Source organism: Aphis gossypii, chromosome 1 (assembly GCF_020184175.1).
Source record: "Aphis gossypii isolate Hap1 chromosome 1, ASM2018417v2, whole genome shotgun sequence".
NCBI lineage: Eukaryota > Metazoa > Arthropoda > Insecta > Hemiptera > Aphididae > Aphis > Aphis gossypii.
Window position 1 is genome coordinate 69693555 of NC_065530.1, and position 21930 is coordinate 69715484.

The window sequence follows — 21930 nt, forward strand, 5'->3', positions numbered from 1 at the left end:
CTCGGAACACAAAGCGCTCTATAACGTTATACGAATATTTGATACATATTTGGAAAGTTCAAGCTCTTGGAAAGATGAAACGATTTTCCGAGAAAAGCGTGCAACGCTTATGGAGAATTAGGTACGCAAAATATTTCAAAAGACAAATTATAAAATATGTAATACAAATTAAAACAAAACTTAATGGAAGCTCAATCTGTGTAATATGATTATAATACGTACTGCAACTAACGAATATATTTATCTCGAAATCAGTACATAATTTATCGTGATATAGTATAACTTTATTAGCATTAGTGTGTTGTAGTCAAAGTCAATTACGTTGCATTCAATAATTTTCTACTGAACGATTGTAAACCATAATAACCGTATAAAATAATACAGTTTTGAAAGGTCGAATCGGAATGGTATTTTATCATCTCGTATAATATTATATTATAAAGTTTGGACTGTGAACAATATACAATAATATTCACAGTACAACACTGCACAATGTTCGATGGTATTTATTTTTTATTAATCGTACTTTGGTGCACTGGTGCGTTTGAGTGTTAATTGATTTCTGTACATCGTAATATGTGTTTGTCGAATGCCGATTAGATTTTCGTTGATTTAACGCCCGTTACAGGTACCGCCCTCCGACTGTATCGCCACTGGCCCTCCGGCGAGTATCGCGAGAAGCAATAATGACGATAATAATAACACCCGTGACACATAGGTAGGTACGTATTTCGACAATAATAATTACCACCGTTACGTGTTTTCCGGACGGACATACAACGGCGTGCACTACGATAATATAATAAAACACATAATATACCATTATACGCGCGTCATGATGCAGGTACGTATATTTTCGTATTTTATATATCGGACGAGAGGAAAATATTGTGCGCATCGGACGAGTAAATTGGAAATTTCGACGTGGATAATTAGCTCGGAGGGTACCCACTTTACACCGCGGACGTTTGCCTGAATTGGCAATCAACGGGCTGTTAAATTGAATTTCTGCTGGTTCGATTCGCCATTGCCATACACGAATACGTAAAATGTATAATAGAACTACTGATTCAGTTCAAGTGAGCGACTGTCCGTGATGTATTATATGGACATCCGTAGCAGTCATTTTGCCTCGATTGCAGACGCGCAACGGACATAGAATATTATATATAATTCGACGAGAAAAACAAACTGACACCGAGTTCGTCGAGGTGGGTCTCTTGAAAAAAATTTATTAAGATATATAATGATTGGCCGAAGGGTTTGGCGTTGCAGTGAGACATCATTACTATTATTATAACCGAAATTGGTCGGTCGTGATAAAACATCGAGTATAGTATTATTATGACATATAACTAATATGTACAAAAATTAATAAAAAGTAACTATAAGTGTTATAATAACTATGGTTACTATGATCATCAAAAATATTTATTAGCACTTAAAGTCACGCCATGTCTCACTACAGTGTAACGAAAAGTCTTAACTTTTTTTTAAAACGTCTCTAAAAACTAGAATCTGTTCAAACTTTCAATGATTTGGAAATTAAAAAATAATAATATTTTTCTCAAATGTTTGGTTGTTGTAAGACCCGTAGAGGAATGACTGATTTTTGATCTGTTGTATTACTCTTACATATGTAGTATAGGTACTTTCGTAGCTTCTTATTTGCTGATCTCTCTCTCTTGGCATGTTAACAATATATTAATTTAATGTCTAAAACCTATACAGGTATATATAGAGGATAACTATATAGCGTTCAACACTTCAAACGTTTTGTAAACCATTTAGCCCAGCACTTTGACAAAACGTATATCATTTCACCCTTCGTGCGCGCGCACAAACACATATACACACGCACATTATAATGCTATGCGGGTCGGTACGAGGGGTTTTCGGTCGTCTTATACCACATTCCACACAGCATCGCTGTACTTGTACTATTATCAACGTGTCTTTTAACCCGCCCAACAAATATTCCGTACGTTTTAAACATTCCAAAACGGCACTCTCGCGTTATTTCCACGAATAACCGGCAAAATGGTTATACGCGACGCTCCTCGTCCAAACATGCATATAGAATATAATATTATACCGAGCCGAAAATGTAATAATATTATAATACACTATATAATGTCGTCTGTTTTTCATTTAAACATGATTCAATATACGATAGACAGAAAGAAAGATAAATGGATTTAGGTGATATATACACATAATTATATTACGTCGTATTATAATTGGCGAGTATTATTATTATAATATTTTTATTCCTCGGGGTTCGTATCTCCAACGAAAATATTATAATTCCTTCTGACTCGTTTAGCTAGATACTGGGTTACACAAATCTTTATTTTTTTATTAAAAATAGTTTTACAAAAATAAAAAAACTGCATTGAAAAGAAATATATCTAAGTAATTAAAAATAAAATAATAAATTGATAAAATTAATTTTATTATTATTTGAATATTAAAGGAGGTAAAAAAAAAATTATCAATAATGCATTAATTTGTAAATAATGGTAGGTAAGTAATTTTTATAAGCTAAAAAATTTAGTAAAATTATTTATGTTTAGTCTTATTTCACAATACTAAAATAAAACGCAAAAAGTTAATATTTAAAATTCTTCTATGTCTCTTATGTTGTAGTAATAAGAAAAAAAAACACTTTAATAAAACTTTTAATAGGTAAATAATTGTATATTATATTATCTACAAGGTAGGTTAGGTAAAAACAACAGAAGTTTTAACTAATATAAATATATATAAAGAGAATATTTTTATGTACACAGCGTCATAAAAATATTTACATTTAATTAAATACCTCTGTAGTACTTGATTTCACATAAATGTTAGTATGAAGGGTTTACGTAGGTAACGACGGCGTGTGATCAATTTGATTTTACATACATTTGCATTTCCACTCAGTAAATACCAATATTATGTAAAGTATGTTTAAATATTTAAACTCGGTATTTCATATTGATGACGACGTCCAAAAATAATTGAAATTTTACATAGTTTTAAATATATATTAGAATGATTTTTTTTTTTAATTTATCAGAAATTATCTAGTATCAGTCGAATTTACAGATATATTAATTGTACAATTTAATATAATAAGTAAAAATGTTTTACCTACTTTATATTATTATAAAAATATATATTTTATAAGATTGAATTAGGTACTTTGCCATTTTTTATGTAATATTATTCGAAGTGGCAAGATCTATTATTATTTCCAACGACCGTCCGCGGCGCACCCGACTGTTTTGACGTAAAGCCCGAAACCTGCGGGGGATCTGTGACGAAAAACGTTTGTCTCAGAGAATTGCCAACAAAAACATAATAAAATATTATGTATACAACCCTAGTACAATGTGGCAGAGAAGGTGCGAAAACGTATAGACACATACATAATAATAATAATAATAGCTATAACATAGGTACTAGCCATACTATATAATAATTAATAGCCACTGCGGTGGGTTTTTGCGCTACGCGCGCGCGTGTGTGTGTGTGTAATGTGTGTGCACATTACCGGAAGGAGAGGAAACGCAATCAGCGGACCGATGACAGATGGATACTCGCATATTGGACTTGCTATTATATACGCGAGCGCGCGCGCGACAAGTCATTAGTTATCTGTGTGTTATTGTGTTAAAATCATCACACACTAGCGCTTGCACACAATGCGAATACCGAGGACGTGGAAGAAATCTTCATTACAGAGAGTAAGAGAGAGATGAAAACGGCCGCGGGATGGTTTAATTCGAGACGTCCGGCAGCATCACGTCGAGAGAGGACAGATATAGTCAGAGAGAGAGAATATAAATATATATATAGTATTTGTATAATATGCGATGATGACGTAAAACAATGGCCCATTCGGTCTGTTTTAATTAAAACTATCTACAAAAGCAGCGTCTGCCGAAAGCTTCCTCGCGTACTTTATTCCGCACAACAACTACTGCGCTCACCCCGCCCGTATACTATACGCGGCACACGTCATTTCTTGTCCATCACACACACGTCTCCAAACGCCCGCACCGAGATAGATGAGCCCCTCAGCATTCTCAACGGCTATACGTATATTATATTTTATTATGTACGTATTATTGTCGTTGTTGATATTAACACAATACAGTGATTATATAATAATAATAATTATTATTTTAACATGAATATATATATATATTTTTTTTTATATATATAATGAAATAATTTCCACCATGCGATGTATAAATGAATATTGAACGTTTCCCATGCGTCCACGATCATATTAAACATAATATGAATATTATATAGGTATGAGTTTAATAAAACAAGTCATCTGCAATAATCCGCCACCGAGCTTTTAACCGGATTTTGAATAACAAGAGACGGTGTTACTGAATCGGAAACCCGCACGCTTTTTCATATATATATATAATATATACATGGTAGAGTATGTGAACGTAAAGCCCAGCATGATTTTCGCATGGTTTTTGGGCCAATCAGATGGATGGTGTATAAATAATAACGCATCGAGAGACGAAGAAGGGAAACACTCGTTCGATAAATTCTTTGAATATATAGATGCGGCATGAGTTCATCTTCTGTTGCTTGATACACTTCGATAGATTCTAACAATGTCATAAAGGTCTGCCGTTGCCACTACATGAAATGTATTATGCAGCTTCATATATTATATAGGTCTGATCCGTCTTATCCGTGGGTCAAATTCAAAAAAGGTTTAATATTGTTGAGTTTGGAAAAATTCACCGAAAGTTTTAAATAACATTGTCGTCGCGATATAAGGTCAAACGTCCAACGTTTCGGTAATTATTCAATAGAAAAATGTATCGACAACTGAAAATATGATCGAACGATCCGCGTACAGCATAATACAAATAATTATATTCAGCTTTTGGCGTGTATAGGTACCTACTACGAGAGTATGAGACCTATGGAATTGATCGGTGAGAATTGGAGCGTCTAAAACGCAACAGACCATGAAAGGATTGGTCTATCGGCACTGTGGTGCGAGGGATGAAATATTGTATTGACAGAGTGAGGGAGAAAATTATAACCTATATGGCACGTGAAAGCAAGAAGGTTTCAAAGGTTAATGGTGCGTGTAAAACGTCCGTTCTTTAAGTAAAATAAGCAAAATATGGATTGTGGTGAAAATCTACAAACAAACAAAGCTTTGAAACAACATTTTCAATAACCGACATGTCAAATACCTGTAAAGCGTATACTATGCAAGTTCGTAAAGAAAACCCCACTCAATATTATAGCATGCAATTTATACTTTCCCAGTTTGTACGCTTAATTTATGAGTCTACACTGGAATATGAAAAACAATAACAATTTACGTCATCACTATTACTAAATATGTTAACTATATTGTAGTATGATATAATAATAATATTACTATTGATTTTTATTTTAACTTGTTAAAATAACCCATAAAAAATATAAAAAAATATAAAATATTTATATAATATAATTGACTGGTAAAATATAAAAACATATTATTGATAAATTATATTTTATAAATATAATTAAATATAATATTTTTAAATATTTATGAAAAAATTATGAGTACTGAAAATATAATTATAATTTAATAATCGATATAATATTATACAAGATGTCTATAGTCTGTGTAGAAAATGTGGTCATAAATATTGAAAAAAAATCAACAGCACTACCTATTGCAAGTAACCATAGCAACAAAAGTCATGATGGTTTGACGGAAATGACGGACTTATAAGACATCAGTATTGTATACGTACGGTATCATATATAATATAAAATCCTAAATGTACGCCGATGTTCAATCGATTTCATTTTTAAACGAGAAAAAAGAAAGAAAATCATGAAATCTACTACGTTTTTATTTATCTCGTAGTTTAAGACCTGGTCAACTGCAGAGTGTATTTGTATGTTTTGATATATTATATTGTATATATAACTATACTGAAAACATTAGGGGGGGTCAAAAAGTAGGATTAACTTCAGGAAATTGCAAAGCCACGTTCTGAGATCTCACTTCAGTGCGTATAATGCATTAAGCGACCAAAAGAGTAGGTATATATTTGGATTAGATTTATTTAACGTCCACAGTCCATTACACTTCTAGGTTGCTATCTATCTAATTTTACGTTGACACAGTTTATGAAATGGCCTTTGTTTTACATATTTTAAGTACACAACTGTAACTTTATTTCATTTAAATTTTATTGGGATTAGAATTACATCTGCAAAGAGGCTTATGTTGAAATCGTATAATAATATACATCCTAGTAATTATATTATAATAGTCGAGAAAAGTAGAAAATATAATATTTAAAAAATTGCAAAATAAGAAAAAAATAAATACATAAATATTAATATTATACAATGATAAAACAATCCATAAATCGCAGTTTCTGTAAAAAATCGTTTGATACTTTTTGTTTAACATATTTTCAGAATCCATAACAGTGTGCTTATCATAAAAGACAAATGGAAAATTCGTCTTCTCTGTGAAAAAAAAAAGAGTGATAGCACTATATTCAATTAGTTTCATAAGACGACTGTCGACGGATATACATGTCTCTGCGTATACAGACTGTAATTAACATATAATTTTATTATTGTATTATAATGGGCTATATTGTATGAAGTTATAATAAATATATGGATAGTAAGTCGTCAAGGAACAGTTATTGCACGGAGACTGAACGAAAATTCATGATGGGTATTGTAATTTTTGTCTCCTCCAATTTATTCGTCTCGTGGTATCTGTTCATTATAATATGTATGAATTCAACGAACGCGTTTAAACGGGATTTTCTTTGATCAGCCTATGGCGGGGGGGGGGAGGGGGTGACGTTGGCGGAATCTCGATTGGTTAAATTTAATAAGGTATGACGGATCAAAGTAAACTAAAACCAGAGGAGTATTCGATTATTATTATTTGCCGTTGTCGTCCTTATAGTCGTAGCCTTCTTCACTCATTACAAGACTTCATCGTTCTAAGTAAGTATTTATATATATACACACACACACATACACACACTCGCCCATCAGATGTATCAGATCGGAGTAGTTATGTGTAATTTCATAAACGTTGAGCTCGAAAATCAAAATAATCACCGCAAACCTTTTCCGTAATGTATAACATTATTATCCAACGTTATTATATTATAGTGTTGCCTATTGTACATCTATTGTAATGCGTTAAAATTATGAACATTATCGGGTAAACGTTAAATATTATTAGAATATTATAATATAGACCATCGATCACCCGTGCCAATCTGCGCTTATAACTCATTATTAGTCATTATTCATTATATTATATTATTAGGCGTATACTATACACATTTTATAGACTAAATACGTGATATATCGTTTATTTTAAAATATTTAGATCGTTTCGCTTTATAATAAACACCTGCGTCGACTTTGCATCGCATAAAGCATTTTATTTTTCATTTATTTTGTTAAATGCACTTGGCGTAATTACTTATTCAATTTTGGTCGTGTAAAATGTGATATTATCCATGTTGTTTTTAAAATGCTATAATATTGTTATTTATTGCTACATCAAATTTGATCGCCAACCAATCAATTTATCTATCACATAGTATTATATGCATTTAATCATTACAATCATAGTGGGTTTTAATAATAATAGCTAAAGACGTTATAATCATCTAATAATGTAAACATAATAATATTATATTATTATATTATACTATTTAGACAAAGAATAAAATTTGTATCATTGTTTTTTTATATTTACAACAACTATAACAACTTTCTACATAATATGTACATGTGATTGTATTTATTTTAAGCATTTATTTTATTGCAAGAAAATTTGTTTAGAATAAAAATGAATCAAAAAATCTGTTTGCTAAAAATACTGATAATATTGTAATAGTTATTAAAAAAAAAAAAAACAAGAAAGCACAATTGACAAGAACATTTCTATTTTTATAGTTTTTATAGTACTTAAGTGATATACAGCCAAATAATATATTTTTATTGCTTTCTACTACCACAGATAAACTGTGACTTATATATTACTATTTATTCTTCATACACACATTTTGTATCCATTTTCTTTTGCAGTGAAGTTAATGGTAATATTGATAAAAGAATTAATTATCCGAAAATACGTTTTTAGTATAAATTTATTATACACAAGTTAAAAAATAATGTAAAGGTATGATATTTAATATTCAAATATTTTATTGTTCTATTACGTTTGATAAGTACGTGAATCAAATTAATTTGAATAAATAAGACTTAGTAGTTTTCTAATGTAAGTTATATTATTTATTTAAATTTTGTTTAATGTCGACTTTTTCTAAGAAATATACATAATATGTCATATATAAAGACGATTCATATTAAATGTGCATTAAATAAAATTTAATGATGGTTAATAAAATATTTTAATGTAAGTATACGATATTAAATAAGTAAATCAAATGAAACATTTTTGTGTAACATTTCGTGTTCTCAATTTTATTATTACCTACCTATTAATTCTTTTGTTTAACTTTGTATATAAATATACAGCATGAGTATATAAAATATATATTCGCATATTTATAATAACCAAGCCACGGTTTAATAATAATACAAATGTGATATGCGTGAAAGTTATGACTATTATTATAATTTTTTTGTTTTTAATGTGCCATATCCATCAAGACAGGTATTCAACGTGAAATCTTACGTATGCGTGGGTAGTTCACATCAGCCATAGCGTGTACAATTTTTACTTAAAGTTTAAAATTGAGATTTAGTAGTTACATATTTTGTCTCTTCCACTAGCTTTTCTTGATTATTCTCTCTCCGTCACTCTCTCGCCCGTGTCTCTCCGAGCTTTGGGTAAGTCAAGCGCGTTTGCTATATTATTATACATTTAATATATATATGTGTGTAGGTAGGTATAGTCGTTGTTGTGTAGTAGCTCGTGTTAGTTTTTCAGAAATTCCGTGTGGTAAATGTTTGCTATTCTGCTGTTTAACCGCACGTAATAATTTACTGCCGCCTTCTGTTTTGTACAGACTTTTGATTAAAGTAGACGGGGCCTCTGAATAGGACACCGGGGAATACTGTACCGGCTTGTCGGATCGCGATATAAAGTTATCACGAAGTAGTCACCCAAACAATAAAATGATAATACTCATAATGATATTATGTCATCTAGCGCTGTCTCAATTTCGTTCACTTCCAACGAGGTCGTTGAGTAACACTCAGTTTAAATTTGACTCTGCAGACATCGGAGATAACACATTTTATTATTATCGTTATAACTGTAGGTACTGGACAATTTTCACGAAACACGCTCACCTCTATTTTTCTTTCGATTATATACACATTTATTGAAATTCTGACTTTTAGAATTTTTAAATATACTTAAATATTTAAATAAACACAACGAATAAAATTTTATGTTTAATAAAACATAAATTACATATAAGACATTTAGTTAGTAATAGGTATCAATTGTAATGTTCATTCGATGATGTGTTTATTTTCTACCTATATTTCATCATTGTTATAATAATAATTAAAAAAAAACTCGCTAAAGGGTCAAAATAACGAAAATCGCATGTTGCAATCGTATCATTTGCATTGTCCTCCGCGATGTATACCTATCGTATAAGTAATAAGTAGGTAGACACTACACTATTGTTGATTTAAAATTAAAGCTCATAATAATAATAATAAAAGTACTGCATTATAATCCTATGATATTCTAAGGCCGTATAAAAACATACGGTGTTGTGAATTAATATAATTGGGTTTAGCAACGGGCTACTCCGACAATTTAATCAACTTTTGAGTTACATAAACGAATAATAAAAAACCGGGAAAACACATGGAATATACGATGTAATAATCTGATTAGAATAATCCCTGAACGATGTCAAAAAAAAAAAAAAAATGATTCGGAGGACAAAGGTAAACCGAAAAAGTGAAAACGAACATGAAAAATAAGTCCCCGATTATAGCGGCGACCGCGTGTGTAGACAAAGCGTCATTGATGATGATCCCGTGGGATAAATGTTAGTGCGGACTAGCAGCTTCATATATCTATATATACGTATTTGGCTTTTGATATTATACTATACTATCATAACGAACGTAAAGCGTGATATTTCAAACCAGCTAAAACCTGCTCTTATAATATTATAACGCGTATACATTTTATATAAATACGAATGGTGTTGGACTGTGAATAATATATTTACGGCATATATCATATATTTGTGTATTATTATATTTACAATAGAAATCTATATACAATGCATAATATATTAATACTATACGGATGTCCGATTAAAATTGTGCTCGTAAATAAGTGCATAGACGCGATAATACTATGGTCGAATAAAAAAATGTTATTATTTTAATGATGTTCACTATATCAAAATCAAAGGGCGCTTTGACGTTTGACGTACTTATTTATTTTTATTCCGTATCTATACATATTTTAAATGCGGGGGTAGATCTCGACACGAGACGATGAAACTATTATACTATTATTATTATCTTTCAGTTTTCATTTGATGCTGCAAATTATTAATAATACAACTAATAAACGACGAGAACTCCTGATTTCATTTTACAGTAGATATAATAAGCACTTTCAGAAATTCGATGTTCATTCTTAAAAAATACAATTTTGATTATTAATTATAATGTTTAATATCAGTTACCTTTTTCTTTCAAATATACCTAAGTACTTTACTAGATAAAACCAAATAATTTTCAGCTTCTAGCTTTTATAGTAATTAATATTTTATATGAAGATTAATAGGAATTTAATAATAGTCGAGTCATAACAGATTGTCAAACACAAAATAATTTTTAAACTGAATTCACCGCAATGGTATCATTAATATTAACGTTATTGAATTCATTTTATTTTCTTTCTCTCTCTCTCTCAAAAAAAAAACAAACAAACAAACTTGTAATGTAAAATAAAAAACCCTTATTATCATTGATAAAATAATTGTTTACATTGACAATATATGTTAACTTTTAAAGCTTAAAGTTAAAACAAAAAACTCATAACACAATAATATACCGAGATTTTTAAACAGACACAATATTTTTTTATGATTTACTTATCAAATGAAATATATTTCTGAAAATCTAATATGATACATTTGTTTTTAGATTTTCTAAGTATTATATATTTATACATTAGCTATAATTGTCATGTGTATATTGCGACAAGAACTGACATAAAAAAAAGCAACCTACGCATTGTTTTAAGCTATGTGGGCAAAAAAATACATATATTAGGTGCCTACTGTATTGTACTATTGTATTATTATATTTTTAGTTAACTAATATTTATTTATATGATATTATATGGTATATACTATATACATGCTATTAGTTTATCCTCACTTGTAATTTATCTTTTGCGTACTTATATAATATATTATACGTACTCGAAAACTATTTGAAGATATATTATGAACAAGAATAAACTGTGTGTAGTTAACCGGGTCGATCGACCTGCTACCGGACGGCAAGTTTGTTCGGAATACCGTAATTAAGAAAAATGTGCGCGCGTGATGTTTACATTCTAACAACCAACTCTGTAGAAGAGAAATAACACCTATCTATTTTGGCTGTAAAAATCGATCCAACTACGAAATTGTCGTATAATACTCGCTATCTTAGCAACGTCGGTACGCACACAAACAAGCACACACACACAAGACAACATACATTGTATCATATAATTTAATGGAAATGCGTTGATCAACACGAGTCGTTAGTTCGTGTCGTTTATTCCGTATTAATCTTGCGAGCATGTTTTTCTTTAAACCGTTTAAAAAATCGGCCTTCAAGTTCAAACGCCATCGCTGTTTATTGTCTTTTTTTCTAATCTGATCAAAAATCAAAAGTGTAACACACAAAATACCATCGATAGCAGGCTTATCTATCGTCATATTTCATATACATATATATATATTATTGCAAAACGTATCACGATATCATACTTGGCCGATAATAAAACGTCTATATATCGAGGGTTTGAATATTCTTCCGACGTGATTTTCAGCGGTCGACAGCGTCACTATATACAAATATTATAATATACGCAGTAACGTTACATATTACATATTACGTGTGAGTATTACTACTATATATAATATCTGCTGCCGTGTATGTTTGTAATGACACGTGGTAGATGCATATACATAGAATATAATCGCATACGCTCACCATAGGTATAGGACGTACACGTTATATGCATAATAGTGTATTAAACCTTGTGCCGTGCGTACACAATAATAATGCAGTCGTCGCCGGCGTTCTTCTCGCCGCCCGAGTAAGTCGCGCGCGCGGGCGGAAGCCACTGAAAGTCGAATCTAATTTGTGTGTTACACACGAACGTGGAAACGTGACTCTGGCATATAGTAGTACAACTGCCACCGCCCATTGCCGTTCCATTCCGCTCTGTCGTTGTCGCCGACGTGTGTGCACGGCCGGCGTATCGTATCGCATCCAATACATCGTACCTATATACGTATATACGATTTCCGACGTGGAAATTAAACTTCGTTCATCTCTACCGGCGGTGAACGGTTCGAAAAAAAAAATCGTATTCATTGTGTGTGTGTGTATGTATGCGTGCTGTTATATGAGGGGAAACCGAACAGAAAAAAAAACAGCATAAAAATAACCAAAATAAAACAATGGGGAAAAAATAGTACACACACACACACACACACACAGGAAACTGGTGCTGGAAATCAATAAATGGACTACCGCCGGCGTGCGTATACTTCCTGACGTATATTATGTACTGTAGCTACCGCCTCCATCGCCATATATAGTGTGTGCGTCCGGCTAATGTGTATACATAAATCCACTCGTGTGTGTGTGTGTGTGTGTTCAATGCGTGTATATTATCGTATTATATATATTATATAATATAATTATCGTTGTATGTTTCATCAACTAGTTACCTCCCCTCACCCCACCGCCACCGCGATTGAACCTGCGCGATTGCCGACCGCACAAACTTTTCCGGACGAGGGTCCGTACACAGTCCGATGGTCCGTCCTTTGCACGGTGATGGCCGACTACAATACGGTGGGCTTTCCGTAAAAATGTAAATCGTGCAATCGCGACGACGGTTTTTTTTTTACGCCTAGTCGGCTCGTTTGCGTGTCTGTTCGACTACCGGTATATTTACGTTGTAATTATATACATATATAATTAAGAAATTGTATACATACATAATTACGAAAACGTATAGGTACATACATATAGCTGCATACGTATTATACTATGGATACTAACTGAAATCATCCAAGCCGTATATCGTACATGATTACGATATTCTTGTTTATTTTTCTTCTTGTATTTATTATAATATCCTTCCAGTAGTCACATTTATAAAACTTCACTCGCCAAGCAGTCTAGATCTTCCCGAGTCTTATAAGTGGTATTTTCCCAAGTGCCTTCCATATTCCGTCATAACTTTTTTTATTATTTACTTAATTTTTTTTTTTTAAAACATGTTTTAGAATTTGGATGCTATGCTACAATAATGTCCTTAAAACCAAACTACAGTCATTGGTTCTCTGATTTATTGTAGTTTTTAATTCTTTATTAAATGTTTTTTATCAACAGTCTGTGTTTATATCACTCAATTTCTTCTCAACACTTAGTCTTATAATTAATATAGTCTTACTTTTCCTATAGTGGTATATATATATATATATATATATATAGTATGTTCTCCACTTAAGTTCGTAAAATCAAACAAGACATTAATAATTGGTCTTCTCTTTTGAACTGTCCAGAAAGTTTGAAGTAATTAAAACAAAACGTAGAAAATTGATTACACAAGTACACAACTAGGTACACAAGTATTATAAACTTTGTAAATAGCCATAGAGAACTCTTCAATGTATATCTGTATTGTTTGCATGACCATTAAACATATTTTCACTGAATGCCGTCAACTCTCAAAATAGAGAATATTCAAAGCTCTCGGAATCATTAGCTGAATTAAACTGATCACTCAATCAGGACCCCTACTCTATATCCGGTACCATTAACTCCGTTGTCACTGTCCATTTATACATGACGTCTCTAAGACAAAAATAAATAATTATTATAATCGTTTAAAACGTCAACTATTATAATAGTTACAGTTATTATATAACGACGTTTGAAAAAAATCGATTATAATTATTGTATAATATAGTGTATACTGTATACGCACTATCACGAGACCAGCAGGTGGTAATTCGATAATATTTACGACTTTTTTTCTCTTTTTTACTTTCATCAACACTTTTAATATTAAATATTTATAAATTGATGATGCCGCTAATAGATTGTAAGTGCTTAAAATCAAAGGTTGTTATTCGTATTGATCTTATTTTAATACGAACAATGTAAAATTCAATCAAATAATACTCTTAACAGACTTTAAATAATTTATGTAGGTAGATTAAAATGTAATTGATTACAAAAAAAAAAAAAAGATTTATATTCCAATGATTAATTTATTTTTTAATATTTTAGATTTAAAATGTTGTTTACATAAAAATGTATAAAACTACCTACAATGTTTTTATTAAATTGTATTTACATAAATATTGTGTAATTACTTAAACTTTTTAAACTTTTACCGTTTACAAAATTTGGTCGATTATAATAAAATAAAATAAAAATGACGAAATACCACACAATATAAATTTTTTTTTGGGTTTAATTTTAGTAAAGATTTTCAAACTAAATTATTTTATATTATTTGAAATCTATTTAACAATCGATTCAATAGTTAAATACATTTTCCAAAATTGGTGTATAATAGCCCAACTGTTTTTAAATATTATAATTATATACATATATCGTATTATATCGAAATATATTATACTAAATAAATAGGCATTGATTTACAAGAGTTTAAATAAAGAATATTTTAATATTCATACGGTAAACATGCATAATTTTTGTTTAAATAAGTAAGTATTATGTAAAACACACATGTTGTATACAATGCACATATTATTTTATTTGACTTAATTATCATGATGTCGTAGGTGTTGCAGCGGTTCAGTGGACGCGATATACTAACTATAAATATGAGTATTTTGCTTATTAGACTTCTAGGAAGACAAACAATGAAATATGTTTATTAATAATAAGTACTAAAAAATATGTAAACAACGAGTAAAAAAAAAATTGAAAAAAAGTATTATTTATTATTTACCCTGGAGGGATGAAACAAAGGTAGTCTAATCTTATAAAATAATAAACAATCAATCTTCAAAGGTAGCTTAGCATATTATTTATATCATACTTCTTTCAACGTAAGAATTAAAACTAAATATTTATTATAAAATAATGTATTTACGAAGATTAAAGAGAAAAAATAGGCTTATAATGTTATGTTGATGAACACATTAATATTTCTAGGAATGTAAATTAAAATTAAATTTCAGAAAACAAGACTGCAAAATCACTTAGGACCTTTTACAATTTGGATTTTAGACCACAGAGACGTGGTTTAATTACTATGACGTTATCAAAAAGCTAAGAGCTGCTGAGAACAAATTTCAACAAATAACACCAATACAAACGACAGAGGAGGTATTAATCATTATTACCGGGGAACAGAGACTATATTATAATAAATCTTGGATGCTGACAAACAAAGCAAAAAATCAATACACAAAACAAAAACTGTAATGTTTTACACATAAATAACTATAGAGATACGAAATTTCGTAATCTTTAATTTTTATTTTTAATTTTGAGAGTAGGTACATAATTAATTATATCTTATGTGCGATAAAATAAAAAAGTATAATATGAGCTTTCTAATAGTTGTTGGTATATAAAACTTTGGAGCAATTTAAATTGTTTGAATATTAAATCGTCGTCAAAAGTTACATGCGTTAATTAGCGGCATGATAGGTAATAATATAATGTAATATGATTTGGTAATAAAACAGCAGGATGGGTTGACAACAGCTGCTGATTAAACCGTGATCAAATTGTCGTAAATCCGATAATTGAACTTATATAAGGAAAAACCTCTTTGGTTTCTATACCAATAACTTCAAACTTGATAATTGCACTGCGTGAATGTAATCGTTAACAGATCGTTGCTTTATTATTATAATATAATATCATTACAATATTATATTATTTTGTTATAAATAGGTTCATGTTATTATTTTATTTTTTCATTTTCTACTACAATAATTGAAAAACTATATTAATCCATAATAACATATATAAATAATACATAAAGTAATCTAGTAAATCCCTGCAAACAGTTTGCATACTATTTGTGTGATACTATAGAATTTCCCTTGGCTAATTTATTGTAATAATATTTTTGTGATCCTATGCATATGTATTTATAAAATAATTAATCATTTGTTAATAGGTATGATTATGAGCAAAACATATTACTTATTTATTCTACTTTTTACAAGGGAATCTTCATACACGTAAAACGCATCTTAAAAAAATTAACATAAGAGCAAAGCCATTTCAACCAATATCATAAAAATTAATATTATGCACTTACTGGTTAACAAAATAAATTTTGCTACTATTCGATAATAGGTATGGGCACAATCTAAAAAACGAGATAATAAGTCAAAAAATGACTTATTTTGTTATGGAACAGAAAAAAATGGCAGAAAGAACAAAAAAAAAAACACGATTGATTGTAAGTAAGACTTTATATCGATAAAAATATATATATATATAACATCATCCATATCAGTATTCATTTATATACGTCAAGCTAAATATTATAAATGATAGATGATAATAAATAAGTGTTAATATAATATTATAGAATATAGGTACAAGAGTGAAGTATATATAAACGACTAATCTTTAAAACAAACTAAGAGGCGTTGTGATATTTGTTACAAATTAAGAACGTCCTAATAATAATATACTTAACTAATGGCTATTGAAACTATATAGTTGTTAGTAAAAATAAAACTTCTGGTTACAGATCAACAAAGTTAAAGAATCTTAGTCTAAAACGGAAGTCGAAAAGGTATCTATAAAAGGTGTAGACAAAAAATATTACAATAATAATTAACGTACTCACTGAACAAATGTAGTTATATACAAACAAATAAACAATGCGTTAACAAAGCTGATATATATAAAAGGTCCAGGCGTAAAAGACTAAATGAAGATCACTTGAAGAAAAAAGGTTTAAAATAATTTTATTTGAAATTATACGATTGTTACATATAATATAATATAATGTTAAATATATTATCTTAACGAGTTATATATGTAAATTATATAGATAATATTTTTATACTCGGTATTAACATTATTAATATCAATCTTTGGTAAAGACCAAATGGATTCCTAAGCTGTTAGATGATGAAATAATATGTTATATATTATGCAATTTGGGTGTATGTGTATAATAGCGAAAAAGGTTTATGAAAAAATAAGAAAACGAGGAGAGAGAGAGAGGTATTGTGTGAGCAGTAGAGAAAAAATGTAAAGAATGAAGAAAGCGTAGAGAATAGAAAAAAAACCGTCGCCAAGGCTTTCTGTAATTACCCTGCGGTTGCCGTCCGCTCGCGTCAAGACGTTAGGCACCACCCCCCCCCTCAGGGCTTACACACTGCGAGTCGAAGGGTGCTGTGCGGGTGTTCGGTGGGTGGTGTTTGGAGCGAGTGGTGCTTGCCGCGGCAACGTCGGGAAATATTGATTGTCCCGCGCGCCCTCCGCAGGCACATGTGGAAAACAACCCCCGCCCGTCAGACTATTGCCGCCGCCGCCGCCGCCATCGCCGACAGTGTTTTGCTGCCGGGTGAAATTTAATAATCGAGCCCCTCAGGTTACGACGTCGACGACGACGACGACGACTACGACGACGGAAAAGGGACGCTGTCGTCGTGGCGTGGCGACGCGTCCCATTCTTCTCTTTTTTGCATTAAACGTTTTATTCATCCCCCCCGCCCATACACGCATGCCTGACATACACATCCATTTACCTACACTAGCGACGATTCACCTCTCTTAACCATTCGTTGCCAACGCTGACCGACTCAGCCGAAGAAGAGTTACCCCTTAGGTATACTCCTATGCGCCGTGCCGTCACCGTTAGTAATATAATTATTGTCATTAATTAAACACACGTGCCGAACGTTTCCGACCAAACCCAACGCACCAGAAGCGATCCCAGGACCCGTGTAATCGAACGAATTTGTTTGCGAAAATTAATATAGTTATTCTGAATGTCGTATATCCATCAAAAGCGCATCTAAGTCGACGATGAAACAAGTCGAAATACAACAATTGTATACCATATTCACACCGCGTAAGACAATACATGTCTCTCGATAAATTCCTCGCCTATAGGTGCACGAGTTGTAACTTACAACAATAATATCGTTATAATATACATTATACTATGTTATATATAGGTGATATATATTATATATTAAAATATAATATTAAAGTTTGGGAGTTGAAATCATCGACATTATACTGTCCACAAAAGTATCAAAATTAGTAAGTTTTTTTTCTATATTTTCGTATATTATATAGAAAATTATCGGTGTACTTATAGATACAAATCGTTGACTTGGTTTTTTGTGGAAACGAAAAATATTAATCTCGGCGGTGACTCGATAAAGTTCCCTCTGAAAGTAATGAAGCGTTCTCTCGGGTACAGTTGGAACTCGAAGGAATTACTTCGGGGAATTCTTAATCTTCGCTACATGCACCGGAGAAAAAATAAAAAGAAACGTCGTACAATAATGTTATACAAGTATTTTCTATTCAATAGTTGATTACCTACACAGACCCTCGCACATATATTGTTCTGTACGGCTACATTTATGCAATGAAAATAAAAAGATGAAATACTTCATCCCCTTCAGAGCTTCTACAGGGATATCTGTAATAATTTTGAAATACTTGAAAATCATAATCATCTGGTGTATCTCCCGGTATGAAGATCAATATTGACGTGGTGGGGGAAATATAGTTGAAATGATAACTACCATAGTTTGTTTTTTGGATAAAATAAAAATATTTTGAAATTAAATTGTTATTGATAAATCGCAGATTATACATGTGTTACATTAAAAATTCTGAAGTATCTTAAGTAATCAGTGCGATTAAACCGGCAGGTGGACGATATAAATCATCAATAATATACTATTATTATCATAATAAGAGGTCAAAAAAGACTAATTCTTTACACGTTCCAAAACGAAAAATAACCTACTCGTGGTAGTAACTCAATTACGAACTCGTGATTTTCCTGCACACTAATTATTATTGTAGTTAGTTGTTTTTCGGCTGGTCATCGCACTGAGGTCCACGACGAACAGATGGAAAAAAGAACAAACACACACTAACCGGTTTTATGTGTAATATATTATTCACAACGTTCGTTTGACATACATTAATACCATAACCGTTGTACATAGGCAGCACAGCACTACAATGGTATATACCTTGTAAAAATGTATACCAGTTACGTTTTAATGTGAAAGATATGAAACATAGGTATTTCAGCGTAAGCAAAAACTCTTTGTTTTCGCCAAGTAAATAATATATCTTTACGGAGGGTGTTATTTTGTCATCTACTTCCGTTTAATGCGACATAGTGGAAGTACCGTTGTTAAAAGACAATATTATAATAATAAATTACAATAGCGGTTGTTTTTTTCTAATTCGATCGCATGTATAACAAAGAATTGAAAAAAAAACACGGTCCGCGGTCAAATAATAATCATAATCATTACCTGCGGAGATGTGATCGTCGCGGTCGCGTATCGGCTATTATAATACTACCATTATAATTGCGTTATGAGGGTCGTCTCGGTGGACCGTTTTATCTAGTGTACGGGTCATCGAGAAAAAAATTACTACTCACACACACTATTGACATTACTAAAACACTCGATATATATATTTATATAGCCACCAATAACGGTTAACCTGATCATTTTTTTGTTTCTCTATAAAAAAATCATTCGGTTGTCGTTGCTTTGTCGTGATCCACTACGAGTGCAGTGGCCGATATGTAAATATTCGAAATATCAAACTAGGATCAGATAAAGGAATCATTTCAGGATTAACGAACTATTAAAAAAAAAAAAAAATCAAGGTTTTGTTTCTAATCTAAGAAATTAGTAAGCTCCTCGATCAATTTCTATATTTATTATACACCCATTACTTATAAAAAAAAGTTAATAAAAAAGTTTTAGCAATCTATAAATTGTATAATACGTATCTATACACATATACACTACACATACATATATACTCGACAACAACACTTCACTGCGTATAAGTATAATAATAATATCAATCTATTGATGTGTACAATACGATTTAAATACAAAACGAAATTGCATGTGGCGCGTAGATCATAAATACATTTCAAATCGGGATGCCGTTACAGCACTGAATAAATTGCCGATGGCAAATAGCTATAAAAGCCGATCGCACCGACCGACGGGGTTTTTTTCAAAAAAAAAAAAAATAAAAAAATAGGACGTGACCAATGGCCACCTAGTCGTTTAACAACACACGTTCAAAAAAATAATTCAAAAGACTCGCAAAGCGAAGAAGTGCACTTACCGCGAGATTAAAGGCGTACAGCGGTGCGACGAACAGGGCTGCGCACAGGACGACGGCCCGCATGGTTGCAGTGGTGGTCGACGTGCGGGCTATGATTGCAGCGCGCGTCCGAAAGCACTGGGACGGACGGGTGCGCACGGCCGTCAGTCGTTTGGCGTAGAACACGAGGAGACGCGAAAGAATCAGAGAGAAGTCAGAGCTTGGAAAAAGAACCGATCCGAAAACGAAATCGAAACGAAACTCGGTGGCGAACCGCGGCGATTGTGCTACTGCAGTGTTACGGTTATCCCGCAATGTGTGTGTGTTCTCGAACCGAACGGCCGTCCGAATACTACTGACGGCGACGAGGTACGTACGATGCCCACTACACCCGGTCTCTGCTGCAGTCGGAGGTCGTGTGCGTTGGCGCGCGTGCGCTCTGGTGACCGTGTGCCGTAAAGGACTATTATCTACGTATAAATGTACCTGATATATATATATATGTATAAATGTGTGTGCTGTGAGGCGGTGGACTAAATGCGCGGGGAACGACCGATGTGTCGCTGGCTCGTCGCAGGAATGTCGTGTACGACGCGACCGAGATGGGCCCGGGACGTGGTAGTGGCGGCGGCAGTGGCGGTGGAGGCAGTGGCGGCTGTGACGGTATGGCGGAGGCGGCGGTTCGCCGAGCGCGCGCAGGTGCGCAGCCGCCGTCGTCCGGATCTAATGTGTGTTAGTGTTTCCACTTCGCGACGGTGCGGAGCGCTCCGCCATCTGTCCGCCGCCGGACTGCAACCGACCCGGTCGCCGCCGCCGCGGGGCGAGTTGTCGGCTTCGACGATATCCACCACCGTCGTCTTTATACGTGCACGTTTTCAAAAGATTCCCGTGATTTTATTATATACGTAATAATATGTTTATTTTTTTTCCCGGACTTGCCGCCGACGAACCGAAGTCCGTGCACCGTTATGATGGTGCGAGCACCTGTCACCTGCTCTATACTAACGATATTACCTTTCATATTAGTAGTTATGGGATATTATTATAGTGATGTACTAAAAATCGCGTGCGACGCGTTACACCGCTGTTTTTATGGTATTAAAGTGTTAGTTCTAGGGAAACGGGTCGTAGTGGTCAGTCGCCTTCGGGCCGGAGGTGGTGGAGACTCATTAGCCAATGATATTATTATGTGTACAAACTTGTGAACGTCGACGCGAAAATGTTTGGCAATAATTTAAGATTCGTGGTCGAAATTGCATCCCACTATTTCCGTTACACTATAAATTAGTGTATTTATAGAAAAAATAAATC

The 21930-nt window shown here is 32.3% G+C and overlaps 1 protein-coding gene across 1 annotated transcript in view; it reads right to left on the bottom strand.

Annotated features, from left to right (window-relative positions):
- Positions 1-21196, bottom strand: part of LOC114131868 (amyloid-beta-like protein) — an 88702-nt gene extending 67506 nt beyond the window's left edge. Inside the window, exon 1 of the mRNA XM_027997193.2 lies at positions 20641-21196. Within this exon, the coding sequence (XP_027852994.1) occupies positions 20641-20703 (63 nt within the window). The 5' untranslated portion in view covers positions 20704-21196. The remainder of the gene's footprint in view (positions 1-20640) is intronic.
- Positions 21197-21930: the final 734 nt, after the last annotated feature.